The sequence below is a fragment of the Onychostruthus taczanowskii genome, unplaced genomic scaffold (genome assembly GCF_017590055.1).
Source record: "Onychostruthus taczanowskii isolate IOZ18803 unplaced genomic scaffold, ASM1759005v1 scaffold36, whole genome shotgun sequence".
Lineage (NCBI taxonomy): Eukaryota > Metazoa > Chordata > Aves > Passeriformes > Passeridae > Onychostruthus > Onychostruthus taczanowskii.
Genome location: NW_024501015.1, coordinates 5,710,440 through 5,731,473, shown reverse-complemented (window position 1 = coordinate 5,731,473; position 21,034 = coordinate 5,710,440). Strand labels below are relative to the sequence as shown.

At 36.1% G+C, this 21,034-nt stretch overlaps 1 protein-coding gene across 2 annotated transcripts in view; it reads left to right on the top strand.

Annotated features, from left to right (window-relative positions):
* ZNF385D (zinc finger protein 385D) overlaps positions 1-21,034 on the top strand; it is a 411,917-nt gene that overhangs the window by 309,025 nt on the left and 81,858 nt on the right. For both annotated transcript variants that reach the window (XM_041411492.1, XM_041411493.1), the window contains one exon: positions 10,654-10,764. In XM_041411492.1, the coding sequence (XP_041267426.1) occupies positions 10,654-10,764 (111 nt within the window). The remainder of the gene's footprint in view (positions 1-10,653; positions 10,765-21,034) is intronic.

The window sequence follows — 21,034 nt, the reverse complement described above, 5'->3', positions numbered from 1 at the left end:
AAGTATTATTTGCATGCAAGGAGATATAATGCTTTTAAGTGATCTCTATGAGGGTTATGAATAAAGACATGCACATAATTTACCCTCATACTTGACCATTGCGTATTACAAGGCATATTCAGCTGCATACTATGGCCCTTCAGTTTCCATATGTGAAGAGTGTGAGGAATGTTATTCTTCTCTATTGAGTGTTGGTGGTGCAATTAATTTAAATAAAATTGTCTTGAATATCCAGATGTGAGGCACAATGATGATAGTTGGTCACATGGTTTTTATCCTGGAATTATAATAAAAAGGAGAGTAGAACTTCCTTTCAAGAGAAAGGAGTGGGGAAAAAAAAAGAAAACCAACCAGAAGAACACCTGTAGTCAAATAATTGTACCAGCAAATATCTCTCCTTCCACCTGAAGTACTTATACCAGCTTTTGAAGATAGACAGACATCTATTAAAAGCCAAAAGAAAAATTTTCTAATTACTCTGTTGTAAGGGGTTGTCAGAATTATAGTGGCTAAACAAGCAGAGCAGCTTTATATAATGTTTCAATTGAAATGTTGAAGCATTTTACACTGAAATAATTATATAATAAGAATCTGAAAAATATCTTTCTTTCCAACATTCGCCTGCTATATTTTAGCCTTTGCTTCCTGAAAATACTTGCTCACTGAAATATTACCCACCAGAACCTGGGATAAAATTATTCAGTTCCCTTTACAATTTTTTCTTTTTATTATGGGATATATGGATTAAATTATGTGTTAGGGTCCCTTTTAGTTTTTTATTTTCTGATTCTGCAAGTATGACTTAAGAATTGTAACTTCTCCTAGTGTTAAATCTTAACTAAGATTTTGAAATGTGTTGAAATGCTATAAAATTATAGATTTGATAGAGTATTTTAATAATGTCTGAAGCATATAGTGATTTTTTTTAATTAAGAATATACCTCTTTAAACATTCCAGTTATAGAACAAAAATGCTAAATAAGAAAAATTTTTAAATAGGCTGAAAATGTGTAGCAACATGAACAGGAACTTCACACTGCAGAATTACTTTCTCAGTCCTTAAACACATACAAATGCAGTCACGTCTCTGAAAAACATGTAGTTTTCAGAGACCACTTTGCCCCTTGAAACTTGTAAGCAATTCATTTGTAAGAGTGAATCAAGTACCTCTCTGCCAGTTCTCTGGCAGACATCCTGCTTTTATTGTTGTGATTAGAAAGACTCACTATTATTAAATGCCAGTTATAACACTTGGTACAGTTTTCTGAGACACATTCACATATGAATGATGCTATTGGGAATTTGTTGTGCAACCCTCATTAGGCCTGCCAACCTTTTGTTCCTAACTCTTGAGCACAAACATGAAAATGCCCTTAACTTTTTAAAATAGATTCTTTTTCTCGCAAACTCGTTTTTGCTTTGCTCTTGGTGAGTCTCAGAAAACAAATGGTGTTTGTGAACCTTAGGTTTTTATCTTTATTGGGATCTTTAGAGATATCTTTAGGGAGAGTATAACATTTATGCCTCTTTGTTTTAAGCAATTGTTTGGGTTTAATCATATTTTTGCCATCTGCTACTGCTCACTTAAGTGAGCAGATAAAAGAAGCAGTCCACCCTTTCTTTGCACATAATTTTGCTAATGCCTCCTAGAAGTGGAATGAGTAATTCTCTCACTTTCAAGGTGATCTGTTTCATGTTGGTCTGTTCTTATGCCGCAATTGTTGTATTGAGTCTTGTCCACTAGATAATCGAGCAGTATGATAAACACACCACATTTGGCTGCCTTTCATCTTCTCTTCTTTAGGAGAATCTTATAGGTCTGATAGAATTTTCTTTTGGATAAGCACTGAGAATCAACCATGGTTTCACAGTTGAGGAGATTATTATCCATAGTATTTTTGCTCTGTTGCATAAACCAGAAAGCATATTTTGAATGAGATAGGACTAAAATAAGGGCTATCCCATTTTAGAAAATCATTTGAAACAATTCTCTGAACAACTCCAGAGAGTTGTTCCCTAAAATGTTAGGCAAGTAGCTTAACACAAACATTTCCCAGAAGGCTCTATGGACTGTAAGTCCAACTTGCAGTTGTAAAGCTGCGTTTAGTCTGTGTAGCCCCCTCCCAGATGAATCTACAATCAGGAAATTTGTCGGGAACATAGGAAAGGCAATATAATAGTAAGTACTGTCAGGTACATTAGGTTGAGTAACTGGAACTGTTGTTCTTTATTTCTGAGATAATACCATCTATCTAAAAATAAGGTTTTCAAAGTAAGTTAATTATGCTTGTGAACTACTCACATCCTGGGCCAATGAAGACTGTAGGAGAGCCAATGAATAGGGTGATAATTCCCATTGGGAGTGAGGTTTCAGCTTTATGTAGTCAATGAGGTTTGGGGTTATTCATTGAACCCCTTGGACAAAACACAAAATTGAACAGTTGCCATTAGGTGAACGTTGTCCATCTTCTAAACAGAACAAAGCCAAAACCTTCTGGGGAAAAGATGTGAACATATTTCAAAAATATAAATTCATAAGGGTGTCAAATTAAGGCTTATAGGCATTTCATGTTTTTAAGGGCTTGATCTGCAACCTTAATATTCTCTTAGTACTGTGTGTTTCTGTATTTAGCATACATACACAGATTTGTTCCAGTTTGACAATCCTTCACATGTTGTTTAGTGTGTTTGATTAGCATAATCACTGTGTGATTATTTCTCACTAGCCTTAGAATATGCAAATTCTTGTCTTTTGACTGACAACCATTATTAGACAATCAGAGTATAAGGATTTGCATAATCTCTCTGTGGTTACAGTATTTGTGTGCAACACCACTGTGAATGCAAATCCTTTTGCTCTGACTGGTTTCTCTATATTCAAGCAGTTTGCCAGGAATACTGCTGCTGCTTCAGCATCTTATGTGCAAGTGGAAAAATCTACAAGAAAAAAAAAACAAAAGAAGGGAAGAAATACTACAATCATATCAGAAAGGTGACTAGACAACTGCTACAATTAAAGAGCTCTTTTAGGAAAAATGAAAGAAACACTCTTACAGGATTTCAACAAAAGAATAAAAAGTTTACTTTAAGAATTCATTCCTAAGTAATATTTGAGTGACCTGTTGCATTTTTTGGGAACTGACAGAATTTTTCTTTTTAATAGATACCACTTTTTAAAAGAAAAGTAATTATTCTGTAAATATTGCACATCATTGTAGTTGGTGCAGATATTTTACATTAATTATGTTATATTTAACAAGGATGAGCAATATTTCTGTTTATATACATGGAAAGCACCAGGTTAGTTCTACCCTCTTTCATTGATAAGAACAGAAATTGTAGAGACTAAGAAAAGATGGGTAGTGCTGAGTTCAACTCTGCATAATTAATCACCGTAATTACTAGGGCAATATTGAATAAATTAGCTGTAAAAGGCTAAGCCACACATGGTAAGACATCTAGAATGTGTATTCTAACTGTTTGGTATTGTTTAATTTGTACGTGAAACCAAAATATTGTTGAACATAATGTGTGTGTGTGTGTGTGTGTGTGTGTGTGTTGAATTATGCTTACTAAGCTTTTCCCATCATTCCTTTTGAATTGTGTTCTTTAGTTAGTTTATAAGATTCTTATTCACAGATTAATGTGGTTTTGGAAAAAAACAGCCCTGGAGTGTCAATTGTAACAATGGGACTTAATTCTTATGGAAATATAGAATGTCAGATACACTTAGGATCAAATTGATGAGCTGTTGCTGAGCTGCTCTGTTTCTGACATGGTCACCCAGATATTAAGAAGGTGTCAGGTAGGTTGTAAGTTATAGGTCTGACACTTCTGGAAAGCATCATGTTCCGCACAGAGATTTTTTTTTTTAAATGTGCATGGTACTTTTATGAGTGTTGGGATTGCTGTGCAAACACAGAAGTGAACAGCAATGTGTGACACACATTACTTCATGTTTTTCCAGGAAGTTTTAGACCTGTTGCACATGCTTTGTGCTGCTTGAAAATGCAAATGCAGTAGATGCCGGGTATCTCTTGGAGAAGGAGTAGCTCCCACTCAGCTGCGCAGTGCCCATGATGTGGGCAGTCTATACAGCCAATATAAGTCTCAAAGTCCAGGAGTTCTCCCAAACATCTAACTTTCTGCATAAGTAATGATATTACAATGCAGTGTATCTTATATAATATTGCTGCATCTCTACTATTGACCAGCATGATTGCAGAGGAAATGTCTCTGAATTCTTGATGCCACTGAGATCACAGAGGAACTGCTCAGTTTTCAATTTGAAATAGTCAAATTATGCTGTGAGAAAATTGCTGGTTCTAAGAGTCCTGAGCTATAAATGACAGTGACTTTGCACCATTGAGGAGCATTCTTACAGCTTAACCTTTCTGTGTTTCTATAAGTATGCCACAGTAATAATCAAGTAGGCAGTTTTATGTTTGAACTGGTTGATGTTAAAACTGCATTTATCGTGCAGTTTTTTAAAATGGATCAGGTTGAGCAATAAGTATGACATGAAGGATGTGATATTTTGGGATTTTTGCTTGGTAATGGCAAAGATGGATATAGGATTTAAACTGTTTCTAATGCTCTTATTAGTTTCACTGTTTGTTGGAACAGAAGAGAATGAATGAAAGGAGCCCGCACTGAGTTATCTTTATTTCTTATCAATGTTACTGATTGACAGTAACACAGTGCAATGTCACAATCAAAATAACATTAAAGGAATTATATTATGACTAATTGTATGTAATTATTACAATTATATGTATATAATTATATATTTATGACTATGTTTCTTGCCATCAGCCTGGATTTCTACAAACATATGTATTAGTGAGTACAAAATGAGGCCAAGTAAGCACAATATTAATTGCAATATTATTATCAAATATGTTAGAATCTGGATTTTAAGAATTTCTGGGAGGTGGTGGTACCTGTGTCACTAAATTCGCTTAGCTGTTCAAGTAATGGAAATCAATCTTTTGGTGGGTAATTTTTTTTTTTAATTACTGTTAAAATGGTCTACAGCAATTTTTTTCCTGAGAGCTTCAATGACCTGACATTTTTTTCTGCTCATTTAGTATAAGACCATAGTGATGATACAATTAACATTCTTTGAGCAAATACTGTACTCCCTTTTCAGCTAAGAATGACCTGACATTTTTTTCTGCTCATTTAGTATAAGACCATAGTGATCTGAGTAAATCTTTTTCAGCTAATTTCTTTGGACTTGAGGTAAAAATACTTACTTATTTGATTGCTTTAGGCCTAACATATGCTCTGAACAGGCTCTAGGCATCCACATCATCTTATGCTTTGTCCTGGATGCTTTTATTTATAGATATTAGTGAATTTCAATTAATTTACTGCAAACCTTAAGCATCTGAAATGCTCATATCATGGCTTTTGGTTTTTATACAAAATGAAAAAATAAGTCCCTTTGGTTTATATCCCTTTTGTGATTTGAGCCTTTGTGGGTCAAACTTGCATGCTTTCCTTCGCTCTTTCTTTGTTATGGTTTTTAACTTAGGCATATTCTTATGCCTCTGGGATGAGAAGTCACAGAAAAGAAGCTAATAAAAATTATTAGTTATTATGAAATTCAGGAAGACACTGAAATTTCTTGAAATTTGGTGTTTGAATTTGAGCTTCAGCATAAAACAATTCTTCACACACACACAGAAGCTTGTGCGCGCTTACGAAAACACTTAGAAATTATTTGTGGAAAATTCGTAAGATATACTTTCCAAAGGATCAGATTTCTCTGTATGTAAAATGTACCATCTCAGGTTCTGCATTACACAGATATTTACTGAAAATGTAATGAGGTGAAAACTTGGCTACAGCCAGCCTTCAAGGATAGCAACTATGGTGATTCTGGAAAAGTGTCCCCTGGCAGGAAGGATAACAAGGGATCTCCTGGGTCAGCTTCTTGGTGATTTTGTGGTAGGTGTTTCCTCCAAAAAAGTTCATGCAACATCCACTCCTGTCATCTTCAGTCCACAAAATAAAGAGCATTTCATGCTCTATAGTGAGCACAAGCACAGGGAATGCAGCTAATATCATAGGTCTGGCAAGACTGAATTTAAAACAAGCAAAACCAAATTACAGTGATAGGGTCAAAGCTAAGAATATGCAGTAAGGGGCCAATTTCTATCATGCCCTTGGTTTAAGCCTGGATTTTCCTAAAGTACGGTAAGTTCCTGAAGATTTTGGAAAGGGAGTACAGTATTTGATCAAAGAATGTTAATTGTATCATCTTGCCACAAATTTCAACTTGAATAATTAAAACACAGAGGCTGTTATCAGTGTGTGTCGAAACCCAGGACATCTCTCTGGATGCCCTGGATGGCTCAAAGCCCTGGCAGGGGGGTTGGAGACTCTGGCATGCAGCCAAAGATCCCTGTGGCTTTGAGTTCAACCCATGGAGCAAATTACCAACTTTATATGAAGAATTACAAGTCACAAAAGTTTAGATAACATAACAGTAGTTGTCACAGGGTGAAAGTTGGAATTTTGAAGAATTTTACTACAGGGATCTAGGAGACAAGATGGAGGGATTTGGGCATTGTCCTGTCCTTCTTCCTTCTTCTTCCTAGCCTCCAACTTCTTGGTGATGGTGGCATTTTGGGATTGGTTTAGACTAAATAGTCACAGTCTAACATAGATGATAGGTATTTGAAAATAACTGTAAATATAGAATACGTAGTTTGTAGTATAAAAGACAACACCAGCCCCATGGGCAGAGAGTGTGCCTCAGACCGAACTGCAGAACAGACCTTGACAGGCCAGACAGAAAATGTTTGAGATGAGAAATAATAAACAATCTTGAAAATGACAACCAATGACTTCTTATTTCTTCTTGGACAGCTGGGTTGGGGAAAAAAGACTTTTAACGCACCTCGGGATCATCTCTCAACCAGAGGGAACCCTGAGAGGTGTGCATGTATTGAAACCAATATTGAATCAAATTGACTTTTATATTTATCTTCATTGCTCAGTCTAATAGTCATCCTGTGGTTTGCAGTAAACCTTGAGCACTGTGCTGTCCCTAGGCTGACCATATGGAAAAGTGTGACGTATAGAAAATGCCTGGAGATGTGGTGGAGAGTAGAAAGCCAAGAGGGGATGGACAAGTCAAACAGTGCAGCTCTCAGAGCAAACTCTCTTTGTGTTGTAACGTACAGCGCAAGTATATTGTCAAGAGGAAGTAAAGGGACATGTTGCCAGCCTCTGTCTTCTGCACAGCTTTGACATCTGAATGATAATCTTTCATGTGAATTGCAAACTTCTCTGTCCTTCACTTTAAATGACAGTAAATTAAATTAGTTTTGTCTAAAAAATGAAATCCAGAATTGTAAAAGAGAACTAGTAATGAGTAAAAAGTAGATTTTATCAAAGTTTATAATGATAACCTTTATGTTGAAAGTGCATACCACTTACATAAGTTGAAATTAACTTTGTATGTGTAATTAGTAATGTTCAGTAAGTCTCAGAGTGCATGGAGGTGCTTTAAAGTATCTCACTACTTGCTGATTATCTCGGCTATATGGTAGTATTACCCTCTCTATATTTCCCTGCAATTCTTGCTCTCTATTTTCTGCAATCAGCTAGCTCTATTCTCCTGACTCTCAGCAAGTCTCCTCTCTGTCCTCCAGTATCTGTAAGATCTGAGCTCTTATCATGCTGCACCTAACTATCCTGCTGCCTCTCAGATTTCCTGCACAAAACTTGTGGAGGCTTATCTAATGCTTTTGGATGTTTATTTAGGATTTATGGATTGGTGGTGATTCCCAAATGAAATCTTCAGGGAAAACGAATAATGTTAAATATCCCTCAAGCATTCTGTCCCAACTTTATTAGAATCTGATGCTAAGTTTTTGAGTCTAGCTGTGCTTTGCAGTATCAAAGAACTATTCTCCCATCCTTGGAAGTGTTCAAGGCCAGGCTGGATGGGGCTTTGAGCAACCTGGTCTAGTGGAATGTGTCCCTGCCCATGGCAGGGGTTGGAAATAAATTATCTATGAGGTGCTTTCCAACACAATTCTATGAGTCTGTGAACTGGCAGTGAAGGGATTATTATTTTGAAGCAGTTTTTCTTAATTAATTTGAAAACTATCCAGAACAGTTCTTCATTTAGAGGCACAAATACAAAGCATCCTATTGTCAGTAATGCCATATAGTTGTATATCTAGAATTCTACATCTTTAAAAACTCAAAGGGAGGGGTGCTGATGGGTTTCTGCATCAGCAGATAGACAAGAGAAAATCTGCTGTCTTATTAGGAAAGACACCACATATTTTTTCCATGAGACCAAATTAAAATTATGTATAACATGGAACAACTATTCTATACATTCATGATCTTTTTAATTCTAAAAAATATTTAGTCGCATTCTCAATATGAAAGCATCAGTTGCCTGAGAAATCCGACCTCATTTGGTGCTAGAATACTTACTCTGAAGATGGGTAAGTCCAGTTAAAAAATTAGCTTTTCCATCTTGTGAAATATGATAGTACCTTTTATTTAACCCATAGAGAACTTTGTTGGCTTTCTCAAGTCATTGTGAGATAATGGGCACTTGTGAGATAGTGGGAAAGATTAACATGGTAACACTGAAGCCCATTATCTCACATTATCTGACAAGTGCCATAACTTAAGGAAGTGAACAAAGAAGCTCTCTAAAGAATCTCACAGCTGTGGTTAATGTGAAGCCAAACAGTTACACTGGATCAAAGAATGCACAATTTCTTGTTACCCTGTGCTGACTTATCCATGTATCTCAACTTCAGGTTTCCTTAATTGCTTTAGACCTGCAGTGGCAAGAGGAACAGAATTTTCCAAGCTTGAACAGCACAGAATTAACATCAGTTAAGACCATGTCATGCTTTAGTTAAAAATAACAAGATACAGGTCTATTGATTCTGCTGGTATAAGAATTCACCTCTTAGTGGAGCAGTCAAAAAAAGAAGAGCCATTACAATTTATTTACTTTCCTATGCAGTGGTGTCCTTTTTGGTCTATACAATAGTATTTTTGGATTGTGGACTTTTTCAAGATCATGTTACTCAGTAAAAGGAGCGCTCTTAGAGCATGGTTTGATCACTGCAGAAAGTCTTACACAACTTGCTGTTGTCTTTCAGAGCTTGAAATACTACCCCCTTAGTCATCAGTGTTATTTTGGGGTTATGTTACAGTGGCATCCCTCGTTTCTAGGTGGGATTGGTGCTCTTTTATACTGGTCATTGCACAAATGTATGAGATGTTTCACATCAAATTGAAGAAGATGCTCAAACTGAGAATTTTTTCCAAACCAGTCTGCCGTATAGCAGAGCTATAAAGCTCTGCTGTTTTCCTTGGTTTGTCTAGGAGCATTGTGTGCGTCTGTGTGTTTAATTTTTTTTTTTTTTTCACCAATCTTATTTTCTTTTCCACAGGAATTAATTTAAAGACCTATTTTTTATTTGACACTGAACAGTTGTCAGGTGATGCAAAAATTCTGTAGTGATTTTCTTTGGATTCACTGCAATTGAGGCCATGACTGCCTACCATTACAGCTTTCATGAATAATTGATGACTCTAAGGACTCTGATTCTTTATTTATTTATCAAATAACCCTCTCCAACAGACTAGAAAACAGTGAATCATGGAGACATGGGCAGGGAGAAAAGTGGAATCTTTTTCATGACATACACAGATTATGCTCTGTGAATACTAGTTATCAGAATTAGTCAAAATATGTGATTTTTTTAACAATTTAAAGATAAAAAATATCAGTGGCTTAACCAAGTTACTGTGAAGCTACTACCAGATTTTTAAAGTATCTGTCAATTGTTTTTTTGTGAAAAAGAAATGAGAAGAATTTTGTTCAATGAATTTGGGGAAGGTGATTTCAATCCTACAAGTAAAAAAGTACCTTGAGTAGTTTTTGTGAAGTTCTCTGCCAAAATGGCATACATTTTTCTTAACAGGGAAATAGACTGACTTGCAGATGCTATCAGTTCAGTGTTCTGGTAGAAGTTAGCTCAGAATAATCCTTTTCATAAAGGTCCAAATTCATCTTTAAAGCAGAATTTATTCAAAATAGTTTTTCCAAATGACTGTGAAAACAATCTTTGGAGGATTTTATCTTTTGTAAGTTGTGTAGAGGTTGTTGCAAGGAAGAGATTAATTTATTGGTTCGTGGGATATTATTATTATTATTTGATAATACTGAGGTATTGTGTACTATTCTGAAATTATATGTACCTAATGTTATTTCACATTTTTGTTAATCTTTTTCTTAGTAATTTTGTTTAAAATGTTCTTGTTTTGTTTATTGAGTTAACTTTTCTCTGATATAAATATCACAAATTGGTGTTTGGGTAGGAAAACCTGTTTGGCATTTACAGCTTATACCTTTCTTCAGTAAAGGGAAATGTAAAATTGAACTAAAGATAAATGTTTCAAGAAAGTCAACGATATTTTTCTTCATTTCCTTCTGCATAACCTCTTAGTATAACTACATAAAAATTAAATACTCAATTTCAAAGAAAAATAGTAGTGTTCTGTTAGATCATGGTATGGAATGATGCAGAATCTATTTTGAGATTTTAGCACACAGTGGAACAGCAAAAGCTTTTTATTTTTCTTCTCTCTTCACAGATGGACCCAATTCAAAAAGCTGTAATAAATCATACATTTGGAGTTCCTCTTCCTCATCGAAGAAAGCAAATCATATCATGCAACATTTGCCAGCTGAGATTCAATTCTGATGTAAGTCAATCATTTTGTATCAGATTAGAAATATGTACTTATCTTCTAGGATGTGCCGTAATTTTCAGAAATTGAGCCTAAATGAAACGTTGTGATTTTTTGTCGCTAAGCAGATGAAAAGGCTGTAGGCGGTTTCAAATAAACACAATGGCTTGGTAGTGTTTATACACCCAGCCAGATTTTTCCTGCCAGTATATCCCTGTAAGCTCATCAACTTCAATTGTTCTGCACTGAGTGTAAATAGGAAAAATTGACTGATCCATTACTGCTAATAACGCTGGTATATTTGCTGGATCCTAATTCTTCTACCAGTCCTGGTTATGTGTCCCTTCAGTTGGCTCCTTGCATCCTCTCACTCCTCCAGCAAAGAAGCAGAGCAAGCTGTACTGGAGGTGCTCTCTAATACACCAAGGAAGGAAACCTGTCTCCCATAATTACCCAAGGGAGCTGTGCTGGGATGCTCTTTACCAACTAATACCTGTTGTGTCACAGAAAAGCCTCTTAGGTTTTAGCGCTTCTATTTCCTTCTCAGAATCACTATGTATGCAGACCAACCCTGGCGTAGTGAAGTGTATTTTTTCCTGCTATTCTAGGCTCTTCAGGAAGTTTCTTCAAATGGGCATTGCTAGTGAGAACTAATCTTCCCATCTTTAATTCACTACGTAATTTAATTATGGAAGTTACTTCTGCCAGAATAAAAAATATTTTGACTTAGAGTGACGTCAAACCCAAAAGTGTCCACAAGGTTCCTTTCTAATTCTAGTCATAGGAAGAACTGAAATAATTCTTATGTATTCCTGCCTCTTTAAAGGCAGCCATTTATATACAGTTTGTACTATTTTTAGTTTATTGATTATTTATCAAAACCATGAGCTTATCAAAAACTTAAATTAAAACTTGAAGCCTAATTTTAGGGATTTCCCATCTCAGGGTGAAATTATTGTATTTGTTTTCATTCCCCTCAGCTTTTTATCCCTTGGAAATAACTTCAAAAATATCTCAGCCACAATTTCTGGACCAGTGAGCATCACATATTTAATTTTACTGATGACTCCAGGTTATTTAGCTAATTTACTGAATGGACGTCTTCTCTTATAACACTGCCATAATTCTCAAAGAGTGGTGCAAGGAAGGGCAATACTGTCATGTCCATCACAGATAAAAATAGGAGAGTCAAATTAGGCTCTTCCATTTAGAAACCAGATGCCAAAATTAGGACTATGGATACTGAGTCATTCGTGAGGAAGGGATGATGGAGACTTCTGAGCCACAGTGGATCTTACCAACGAGCAGCCCAATTTATCACTCAAAATTCTCAGCTTTTTTAGCTTTGCCTCAGGAAAAAGCATGTCACACTGAACCAGACACAGTATATAGCTGAAAGACAAATCAAATACTTCAGTGTTACATACCAGAGTGAAACACCTCATTTCAAAGAAGATATACCATTTGTTTGTCTTCAAAAAGGTCTAGAAAAAAGACAAGATGTAAAGTTACTTAGTCCATTAGCAGTTAAATGACTTGGATTGATATGTGGAGTGTAAAATTTTCCAGCTCAGAAGATCTAGGCATTTTCCAGAATAAAATGTTTGAAGTAAAAATCCTTCTACACAAAGACAAACAAAGCATCAGTGGACACTGATACTTTTTACTCAGAGGACTACTCTGCTCCCATACTGCTCCTTTTCTGCTACTTTTAGAAAGGTTTCTGAAAAAGAGAGAGGGAAGAAGCAGAGGCCATTTCCAGAGCTACCTACAGTGTCCATAAAACTAGATGGCTCTGAAAATCCAAAAAAACTGGTTTCAGAAGACCTCTGTTACTTTAACCTGTTCACAGAAAACTCTTGGAAGACCAGCTGATATTTATCTGTCCCTTCACACCTTCAGGTGTTTGAGGCTTGAACTCAAACAGCCAACACTGTTGAGAAGGTTGTTTTAATGCTCCCCTCTCTGTAATAGATCAATATTATCTCTTCCGAATGGGGAGACCTTCTTGATGAGTATGTTTCATTTTCTACTTTTAATATTCACCTAAGTTTTAAAACAATGACAGTGTTTATTGATTGAGAGATTATGATCCAAAATCTGCCCATTGATTAACCTGGAATGATATCTCTCCCTCTTTTCACTACCACAGAGAGGCAATTTGTGGATATCTTTATGATGGTGTCTCCTCATTCCAGTGCTTATAGTTATTACTGCTGAAAATCACAATGTGCTCTGCTGAGGTGCTCAAGAAATATTTTGTAGAGTTCCCTGCAGTTTAGGAATGTTCTTCTGCAACATGAGGGGAATAGGTAGAGCTATTTCCTCCATTGCTTAGGTAATTTTGAGATGTCCATCTGTGTTTGAAGCAAAAATGTGGTAAACTAAAGATTTAATATTTGGATTCAAAGAAAAAAATGCTTTGAAGAAAAAGAGCTGTTAGCTATCATTTTTTGATAACTCTACTATGAATGGCAAGAACACACACTGTAATTCTTTCTCCTATTATCATGAAAAAGTTTTCATTTACTCAATATTCCTACCTTTCATTCTCATCATATTTTGTTGAACACTATTTAAATCCATAACAGCAATAAATAAATTTTCTGTCTAGGAACCTAGGCTTTGTGTCTATTCTACCAATATGTCCCTATTTTTAGATGTGGGAGATAGGTTTTATCAGAGAGTAATGAATAGAAATTCCATTTTCCTGCTGCACAACAATATTATGAAAATGTTTACAATAAAACTAGTCTGTGGGATTTTTCTTTTTTGCATAGAATACACAATTTTCTCCCTATAGAGTTTCCTTTTACAGCAGCAGAGCTTTTTTTTTTTCCCCCTGTTACATAGTATCAAAATCACATTTAAAAAATATGAGAAAAGGCAGTAAAATAGTCTAAAATCATTTAGCTTCTTTGTAAAGGAGTTATCTATAAATCTTCATGACAGCTGTGTGTTCAGTATGTTTTTTTAAAATAAATCTCATACAAGGGAAGGGAGGAATGTGCAAATAACCAAAGCCTCTCCATGCTGGGCAAAAACATTAGAACAGCAAAGGTAGGTTTTGTGGAGTCCATTTCAAGCAATTGTTTTTTCAGAGAAATCTAGATATATCATTTACACTCACATTGTGCATTCAAACTAGGGTGAAACATTTAAATAGATGCTCAATTGTAAGTGCCTATGATGCCACTTAGACATTGGCAGCTGCTGAGAGCTATTGCACCAGTAAATGTTTGCTTTGTAGCAAACATTAAATCTTTAAGATCTAAAAGTATATGTGAAATATGGTCCAGACAACTTCAGTAGGATATTTCAGGTGCCTACAGGTACCTGTAGGAGTAATTTTTTGCTTATGGCTGGAAAAAAAAGAAAAAAAAAGCACTCACTGAATTTTCCTGCCTTGACTATGTGATCTTCCTTTGCCCATGAGATTTTTTGATGAAGTTATATAGTTATCAGTATCTGCCAACAAGATCAATTTCTTGCAAAAGGATTACCTTTTTCTTCCCTCTCATTTAATGAGATGGCTGAATGATGACCCAGTTTGCCTTTATGGAAATGTTGGGAAGCATTCTGATGTGTTCACAGGACTTGAATTCTATTATGATACACTTTAAAAAATATTTCCGATTATATCAGCCAGAAATTATTGTTTGACTTAAATAGCAACAGTAGTAATATTTCCCTGCAAATCATGGATGCTCATCAGTCCTTATTTGTTGGTTTTTTACCTTATTTTTCTCCATCTCTATGAAAAAAAGGTATCACCAAATTGATATACTGTTCCACTGTATGAATTTATCAGGATTCAAAAGGTGGTCTTTAGAACAGTGAAGGATTTTTTTGAGGATAAGGATGTAATATAACTCTGCAGTATTTTACTATGGTTCTAACTTCTGTTGGGAAAGAAGCAGGACCAGAGGGCTAATATCCTATTTAGGCTATGCTTGATATCTAGAACAAAACATTAATGTATCAACTTGTAAGGGCCTAGGGTATAATAAGGTGATAATAAACAGTCAACATGAATTTGTCAAGAACAAATCATGTCAAATGAATCTAATTTTTCCCTTTGACAGGGTAATTGGCCGAATGGATAGTAGGGAATAAATAGATGTGACATATTTTGGCTGTAACAAGGGTTTATACAGTCCTATGTGACAGTCCTGTAAAGTAAGTAGGGGAATATGGTCCAGGTGAAATTATTAAAAGTCAGTTGCACAACAGAATGAAGAGCTGCAGTGAGAGTAGCTCCTGATGGTTTCCTGTCAAAACAAAAGGTCACAACAAGTCAGGATCTGAAAGAGTCTCTTCCATGCTTGTTGCTACTCTTATTTTTCGTTAGCAATGTGCCTGACAGGACAGTGTACACATGCCAGTTTTGTGGATGACATCTAGATGAAGGGTGGCAGACTCTTGATGGATGGTGGTAAGTTCCAGATCTCGGTCCAAAATTATCTCCAGTTGGAGAAAACAGTCTGGAATTCTGACAAGTGCAGTAAATAAAAGCATGAACTATTGTGCTTAGACTGGAAAAAGCAAATGCACAAGTACTAAAATGAGTAAATGTTGGGCTTCATGGGATTATGAATCATAATCCAAATATGATGGATAATGCAGGAAAAAAAAAAAAAAAAGAAAAACTCACTCAACTAATCCTATGATAATTTTTTTCCCCCAAATATGAGATTTAGCAATAAGTATTCCACAGCGAATGTTCAAGAGCAGCCCTACAAGAAGGACTGGGTGTGCTTGTGGATGAGAGGCTGGACATGACCCAACAATATGCACCTGCAGCCCAGAAAGCCAAACAGGTCTTGGTCTGCATCCAAAGCGGTGTGGGCAGCAGGTCAGGGGAGGGGATTCTCCTCTGCTCCACTCTTGTGAGACCCCACCTTGACCACTGCATCCAGCACTGGGATCCTCAGCACAGGAAAGACATGGACCTGTTGGAGCACGTCCAGAGAAGGGACACCAAGATGATCAGTGGGCTTGAACACCTCTCCCGTGAGGAAAAGCTGAGGGAGCTGGAGTTGTTCAGCCTGGAGAAGGGAAAGCATTAGGGATCTCTGTGGCCTTTCAGAAACTAGAGGAAAGATGGGAACAAACTTTTGGACAAGAGGTAATGGGTTTAAACTGAAGGAGGGCCAATTGGATTGGACATAAGAAATAAGTTTATTAAAATGGGGGTTATAGAACACTGGAACGGGTTTCTCAAAGAAGTGGATGCTCCATCTCTGGAAATATTCCAGGTCAGGTTGAACTGACCTCTGTGCAGCCTGATCCAGTTGAAGATATCCCTGCTTCTTGCAGAGGTGCTAAACTAGATGACCTTTAAAAGGTCCCTTTCAACTCCAACTATTTTACGATTCTATGAGTTGAAGTTGGCAATGCATCAGGTGAAGAATTATTTATAACAGTGGTCATCACATTCCAAAGAAAGCATAATTAGTTGGAGGATTTAGAACACATCCACTAATATGACAAGACGTGAAAAAAATTCACTCAGCTAGGGAGAGTAGAAAGAACTGCGTAGATGTACAGCAAAAAAGACCAGGGAAATATAGTTGGCTTTCCATATCTGAAAGAGAGTTAATAAGAGTTTAGTGACCAATTGATCTTTGCCTTCTTTGGTTTTGATAGATAAATAAATTTGACTAATTCTTCAGATTAATTTGATTTAAGAGATTTTTTTGTTGGACTGTTTTGTGAAACAATTTTAACTGTAACAGTAGTGAAGTTCTGGAAGGAAACATACGGACAGTTGAGGGGTGCCTGTTAGCAGAAAGTATTCACAAATTAGGCATCTGTTTCTGAGGCTGGACAAGAGATGGTGAGTGTAATCCCACACCTGAGAGATTATGTGACATCTTGCTTGACTAATTTACAAATCTCTCTCTGTAGTTTGGAAAATATAATAAGGATTTCCTCATCTATGCCCAATGACAGTCACACTTGGCCTGTGGCCTGTTTTGCAAAGAGAAGGGAACTTCAAAATGTTGATCTATTAAGAACCAGGAAAGCCTGGTAGAGTTAAATACTAGAAGTTATTTAGCATTTCACCCTTCTGATTTGAAATCTGTTATTGGTCAGTTTGCTGAAATGGTATTTGAAGCAATCAGTGCTATTTGCTTCAGTCACTGTTCTGTTTATGGCTATAACCGCAGGGTCTTATTCTTTGCATGTTTTGTTGTACATGCAAATGTGCAACAATTATTGGTTAGATTCAGATTTACAATTAAGATAGAGATTTAGAATCCTAGTTTGATATAGACCAAACAATTTCTGCTTGAATTGTAATGCCCTGCTTTTTTAAGCAAAGTCACTTTTGGCATGTATTATTAGCCGTCAATCACATTGATTGATTGATTGATTTTCTTCGGGCATTTTATTTTTTTTTCTTTCCAAACCAATGTGCCTGTTTTATATGAGTTCATCAGCCTGGTTCTTTAAGGAAGATTCTTTTGTGTAAATATTTACAGATGCTCAGGATCCCCTTAAAATCAATATTATTATATGAGGGTATTATAGTGATTGCAGCAGATGTACCTGAACAGGCACAAAAGTTCATCCAGATTTAACATATTCATGTGTGTGTGTATATATATATATATATATATATATATATATAATTTATATATTTCTGTAACTGTCTCTCTGTACATATGCTGTTTCTTTCTAATAATGTACCATCTTTCCTGTACTATGGAGTTAAAGTAAGGAGGAACAAATACTGATTCCAGTTACAGAATTGCACATGCTATTTATTTGAGATCAGAATATGAGTCAGAATGGAAATACACCCAAAGTGGATATTTTTCCAGAGCTATTGGTCTGTGGTAGTCACTGTAAAAAGTAGCAAGTAATCACAGAAAATGATTAGTGTGGAGATTTCTATGGGATATCTAGCATTTGCATCAATACTATATAGAAACCATAAAGAATTGCTAACAAAGTATTTAATTACTTGATTTTTGGCATTCCAATAGTCTAATCAAATAGCACTGAATATTTTGCATTTCAATTGCTTACATGAAGAGTTTTGAAAGCAACCTGATATATCCTCTGCCTAGTGGGATGTTCAGTGGAGTCTGGTTTTCTTGGCTTAGCCTGCATATTTTAAAAGAATTACCTCCTCTTTCCTAGACTACAATTTTAAAGATTGTAATATGAATTGCAGTGAGATCCTGTGCAGCTCTGGTCTTTCCCATACTAGAGCATTCAAACTTTTCTTAAAATTGTTTTTATTTTCCTTTTTCTAGTATTCATTTTGAAACAAAATCATCCTTATTTGCTTATATATAACCTTTTTATGTAGGGAATAAGTAACTTGAGATCTAGATTATGAAAGCCAGAATAATCTGAATTTAAGAGTAGCAATAAATATTCACAAAACCTCCAGTTTCTTAAAACCGTTCTAAAATGCTTAAGTAGAAAGTATACATAATTTTCTTTGGTTGTATAAAGCACCTTTTATGAATCTATACATCCTAGAAGCAGAAATTATTCATGTCTGACAGAGTACCTTCTTTAGCTTTGAAGCACTTTTGATATTTGAACTCCAGGGCTCTTTTGGAGTACTTTTGGTGTTGAACTGAGTCCTCTGATTGATATCATAAGGTTGTGAGTATTTCTTTGCCTCTTAAGTACTGGCAGCAATCTAAATATTCTGTGTGACCCTCAGTAACTGCTGTGGATGGTCTCTGTGTGGTGTACAAGCGGTGGAGTTTGCTAGAAAACTCACTGCACAAGCTCTTGATAATCCTTGTCCTTATCTCCTCTCTTTTAATGAAAGTAACCTATTTTGTCTAGAAAATCTGTGCTGTCCTAGAACATGGAGCAGCCTGAGGGTATCAGGCCCACAGGGACATTGTCTCAGGTCCAGAAGGCAGTAGGAAAGAAGATTTTAAGTCACTGATGTTTAAGAAAGAACATTCCTAATGTCAGCTGTTTTCTTAGGCGGTTGCTGGTGGGGAGGCATGGAGTGCCTTGGTGTCCACTGTATTCATATTACAAGACTTACACTTTCCTCTCAAAATTCACTCTCTAGCCACATTCAGCAGTGGTAGTAGAAGAGGGAGTGTCTAAATGAAGCAATGGAATAGGCTTCAGGCAAGGGAAGTGGTTTGGTCACCATCCTTCAAGGTAAAGATGGGTAAAAATTGTACTTAGGGACTTGGCAATGCTGTTTTAACAGTTGGACTCGAAAATCTTAAAGGTCTTTTCTAATCTAAACATTCTATATATCTGGGAGAAAGGAAAATCTAATGCTTTCAGCTACCTGGTCCCTGAAGAAGCGGGGCCGAGGAGAAATGTCTAATGTCTATGTCAGCTGAATATCAGAGTTACTATAGGAAGAGATTAAAACATTCAGCTGATCATCAGGTGTTACTGCGTAGGACTTAGATTATGTCAAACTTGAACTTTTTTAATTTTCATTTGGCAGCTCTTGCTTCCTACCTCTGTTCATCCTGTTAGGTTATTTCATTTTCAAAGCTCTCAGTTATTTTGATAAAACAAGTCAATTGTGCAGAAGGTTTGACATCTCTTTTAAATTACTGGAGTTTGCCAGAAATGATATGTGAATAGGCAATTGCTCTCTCTGATAGACCTGTTTATAAATTGCAAAAGATTAATGGCAGGTATTCTGACTGTGGAATATGAAGACAAATTAGTTGAAAAGGTTTTTGCCTGTGGCACTGAAAAGAACAGTTGCAGTATTTGCCCTTTTTGGGCCAGCTTTTAACTTTATGTGGGTGTGGATCTCAGAACTGCTAAGAGCTGAAGGAAAGACAGACGTGATAGCAGTTAATAAGACAGAAAGTCTGAAATAAAAGCAACCTCCCTCCACATCTCTGTGTGTTACTGTCAGAAATTTCCCTTTTCTCAGAAATGATTAAATTAATGTATAAGAATACATCAGAAAACACTCTACTGGGAGGCAGCATGCAGGCCTAAATGGTCTCATAGGTCCTAGATCTTCCAAAATCTGCTTTCAGTGGATTATCTGTTAGTCACTGAGATGTCTTCCAGGCAAATTACAAATGTGTTTCCAGTTGTTTTAATGGATTTGGTTCTGTAACTACATTCTTTGAGTTACAACAGAGTCGGAAAGACTTTCTGCCTGGACGAGGATGGAGGAATACATGAATGAAATTAAAATGCTATGTTTGGGCAGGTAGAGGCTAACCAGAGCTTCTTTGAAGTTTTTGGCTGGAACTATGGGAACTATGTTTAATATTGTACATTGAAAACTGTACATTGAAAAATACCATTTTATACATGATGGAATTTGTATACACAAGAGAAAAGACAGTATAAAAGAGGGGAAAGGAAGTCTCTCTTCTCATTCTGTATTGCGACATTTATGGAAAAATCTGCCTGTTTAAGCTGCAAGGAGAGAAATATCTTCCCTTTTTGCCCTACATTTACTGGTGTTTGAGGCAGTTTTTTTTTTCTGTCAGCTTCTTCAATTAACATGCAAAGTCAGTCAACTCTAACAAGCAATTGAAATTTAAGAATAATTTTGCTGGGGAGTTTTTACAGAAACCATTTTCCATAAGCAAGTCCTCACTTCAAAGGAAAGAAAAACTTTAAACTCTTTGTTGTGCAATCTTCATCTATCATTTTCTTGGTCTGTTTCAAGTTCTTACTTTCACATTTATTTTTAAAAATAAGAATTCATATAGTAGGAAATCTGAGATTCTGGATTATTAATAGTAGATGCAGATAACAGATTTCACTGTAAATGTGGCAAAACATTGTCTCTTCCAGTTACCAAGCAGTGACTCCTGGTTCACTTTCTCAGGCACCAATAAGGACATAAAAAAGAACCAAAGATAAACAGACAGGGGTATATCCTAGTCTGGGATACAGAAAAAGTGAAGAAAATGTGCAGCAAATTGTATTTTTCATCGATGCCCACCACCCCCACCCCCCACCCCATCAATAATTTCTTCTAAAATGCATTAAGAGTAAAGTAGGGTTTTAGTAGTGCTTATACTTGGCTTTGGTTGATGACACTCCCTTCCAACACCAATAAAATCTTTCCAAATAATGTTACACAGACGCTGGACACTTCCCCCCCCCCCCCCCCCCTTTTGGGTCGGGGAATTTGGGTCCTCCCCCCCCCCCCCACCTTTTTGGTCAGTGAATTTGTGCTCCCCTAGGTATTTGTAATATATTCTTCTCCACTATGTCTGTACAGCCTCTTCTTGGAGCAAATATGATGTTTCCTTTTGAAAGAATTGCTATTAAACACAACTGCCCCTGATGTAAA